Consider the following 3,373-nt stretch of genomic DNA (forward strand, 5'->3'; position numbering starts at 1 on the left):
TTTCTTTTTTATTTCTACAATAAAACAAAACATACCAGTAGCAAAACTGCTCATTTTCAATAACGAAAAAAAAAAAAACAATTGACAAGGCAAACGGAAATAAATAGCTTACTTCAGCTAAAGAAGCAGAACAAAACTTCTTTGCATTGAAAACAAATATTAAAAACGAACGGATGTACAAAATCTAATGGCTATATTAAATATATTCATCAAATTGGCATTACTTCTACATAAACAAAAAATTTCTTGTTCCATGACAAAAGAGTGTTTCTCAAGCCTATGGCCCGTTTTTAAAGTGCACGTAAACTTTAGAAGTTGCAAATTCTTACAGGGTTCAAAATCAATCGTATCTATGAAAATAGGCCCAGGACAATCACGTGTCAAAACAGTTCACGGAAGACAGTTTTATGCATGACATTTGAGCCCATGGCACTGCTGCACGCGGCAGTTCACATGGCGTAGGGGTCTGATCAATGTCACGAGAAGGCAACTAAATCTATTGGCGTCAGACACAACAGCAACATCATTGTCAAAAGATCATACAACAAATGGATAAATAAAGCCACCTATTACAAAGCCCAAATATGCGATTGACACGATTGATGGACAGTCCGGTTGGTGTGTTTTCTAAAAAGAGCGGTGCTTGGGCAGTTTCAGTTCCGACAGCTCGTCCTCGCTCTGCATCTCCAAGTGCGTTTCGTCCGAGTCACTGAAGTGCGAGTGAGGGGAAAACTCTCCGTCGCTCCGGTTCGACCGAGGCGAGTCCTTGCTGGCCTCTGAACCGGACTTGCTCGTTCCAGAGGGCGACTGGAGCTCTTGCTCCATGAAAGAGGCGAAAGTTGCGTCCTCGTACTGGTACGGGTAACCCGCGCCCGCGCCTCTCCGGCAGACGCTCGGCGATCCTCTGGGAGAGCGGTCCTCCTCGAACACGTTGGCAGGCAGCAGGTCGCAGTTTGGCGGGTCGGCTTTAGCACCGGGGCCCTGAAGCAAGTCGGACAGGGCGTTGATGTAGATCTGGGCCATCTGTAGGGTATCGTATTTGGAGAGCTTCTTGTCGTCTTCGAAGGCTGGGATGACGCTGCGCAGCTTGTCGAACGCATGGTTCAATCCGTGCATCCTTCGCCTCTCCCGGGCATTGGCAGCCATGCGCCTCTGTTTCTGCACGACGTTGGTCGCTTTGCTGGACGGGGCTCGCTGTCTTCCCTCATCTGCAGCCACAGCTCCTTTAAGCCGGCAGAGCTCGCGTACTTTGACAGGACTCTTGCTACTCTTCCTGAAGTTGGAGGCAGAGGACACGCCTTCCGCGCTCGAGCCGGGCGAGTGCAGCAGGTATTCGGCGTGTGCCGCGCAGGTGCCAGCCTGCACGGGAGCCAGCCAGGCGCGTGGGTCACTGCTGGCCATGAGTGCCAAAGCTGGTGGGTACTCGCGCTGCTTCCCCCGCCCCAGGCTCGGATGCTGGACGTCGAGTTCAACCACCTCCCTTGTATCCATGCTTACGCCGTCCACGTTCATTCCATCCATGTTGTTTTTTTGTGCTTTTTGGAGGAAAGTGGGTGGCTTTGGATAAGGGAAATGGATTTTTGCCGATGAGTTCTCTTCTTACACCTGTGGTGAAGGGGATTTCTTTACTGATGTCTCAGGGCGACTCGTCGGTTTTAAAAGCGGCACGCGCCGGGGAGCCCCCCTTCTCAAGCTGGTCGCGTGGCGCTTTGACCAATAAGAGCACGCGGGGCAGGCGCGTGTGGACGACCAATGAGAAGTCGTAGTAAACCCGAGAGAGGTTATTATGCCCAAACTTTTTTTTTTTTTTGATAATGTCGCGCTTCAAACCTGTTTAACTAGAGAATTATTATCACAATGGGCCGTCCCACAGGACGCACTCAAAAACTTAGAGACTGAATAAAGTTATGTGGCGAGCCTCCTCACACGCTATGTTTAGGAAATTAGATCTAGTCTATAAAGTGCAACAGAAAGGAAAAAAAAACTTGTCTCGACAGTCTCAAATGAAGTGAAAGGGGTTATCAAAACTGTTTATTTGAGAACACCGTGCTTTGAATCTGCTTGTGTCCATTAAATGCTCGTGAACAGCTGAATTTAGCGCCATTTTCTTAAAGTAAACTTTTGTTCTAGCTTTAAAGAAAATAATTAGCTACATCGATATATTAGGCACTGTCTCTTCATGCGTACAGTCGCATGAAATGAAAAAAAAATGTTGGTTTCATTTGTCAACGAAATTTAATAGGCTATTCGAGAAATTTAGTTTTATTAATTTAGGCATTTATCATTTAGCTATTTCTTAGTTTACGTAATCGTACTTATATAATATAATCGTACTTACAATCGTACATATAGTCTAACATAATAAAAGACACACTTATAATATAGGCTACACATATACCTCTCTATTGAAAAATAAATCTCAGTTGCGCAACATGAACATTAAATAAATAGCAATAATTCATTCTTTTATTGATGCACAGTTAAACACATTCAAAAATGAGTGTTAATACCAGATTGAGTTTCGTTTTCTTTTTGGACAAGTTCAAAACCTTTTGATCCGATTTAAGGAACGCCCTTTCAGCAAAAGAGCTTCCCAAAGATCAGAAACTTGATCTGGAGGCGCGACAGTCCCTTGCTGTCACGAGCTTTAGAAAGACAGCAAGTTCAAAAAGGGCAGTAAGATAATGAAAATAATAATAATAATAATAATAATAATAATAATAAATGTTGATGATGACGCCCTTTTCGTATGATTTACTGTAAAATATAACAACTATAATAAATAAATGGAATCAGCTAGTTAGGCATATAAACTTAGCGTGAAACTAAGAAAAGGCATTCATATTAGACAAGTTAATTAGTTATAACGTGGAAAATGTGCAGACAGCAAAGTGTGCATAACTTTTTGACACGGGCTACAGCTGCGTTCCCTGGTTAGTCACTGAAACAAGTATTATTTAATGTAAGGCAGTGATGCACAGGACCTTAATTCCTGTTTTCTGGCATTAAAAACTTTACATTAATCTTTTTACATTTATTCATGAATTCATAGAGCGCAGAGGCTTTTGGACTGGGGCGCCATCCCACCCCAACTGGAGCCTCATCCAGGCGGCTTGTGTGTCTTGGAATAGGTCCTAAAGCAAACAACAGGTTGGGATTGCTGCCGTCGATTATTAAAGTGTCCCAGGGACAATAGAGACTCAATGTTCCATTCGACACGCCTGAAGAACTCTTTGAAAAAAGGGCACAAAATGTGTCTCGATGGGGGCTTCCACCGCGATCGAGTCTGCGTGCTGCTTTCTTCATTCCTGTCTCCCGGGAAACCCAGAGATATCGCGTGCTTGATAAAAGCAGATAAAACACATCACAGGGC

At 44.1% G+C, this 3,373-nt stretch overlaps 1 protein-coding gene across 1 annotated transcript; it reads right to left on the reverse strand.

The window, feature by feature from the left end:
- Positions 1 to 290: 290 nt before the first annotated feature.
- LOC107751432 (protein atonal homolog 1-like) lies at positions 291 to 1,585 on the reverse strand. Its single transcript, XM_016567162.1, has one exon. It carries the CDS (start codon positions 1,519 to 1,521, stop codon positions 628 to 630), a length of 894 nt encoding a protein of 297 aa, XP_016422648.1. The 5' UTR covers positions 1,522 to 1,585; the 3' UTR covers positions 291 to 627.
- Between the last annotated feature and the right edge of the window lie 1,788 nt (positions 1,586 to 3,373).

Source organism: Sinocyclocheilus rhinocerous, unplaced genomic scaffold (genome assembly GCF_001515625.1).
Source record: "Sinocyclocheilus rhinocerous isolate Xijiao unplaced genomic scaffold, SAMN03320098_v1.1 scaffold1654, whole genome shotgun sequence".
In the NCBI taxonomy this organism is placed as follows: Eukaryota; Metazoa; Chordata; class Actinopteri; order Cypriniformes; family Cyprinidae; genus Sinocyclocheilus; species Sinocyclocheilus rhinocerous.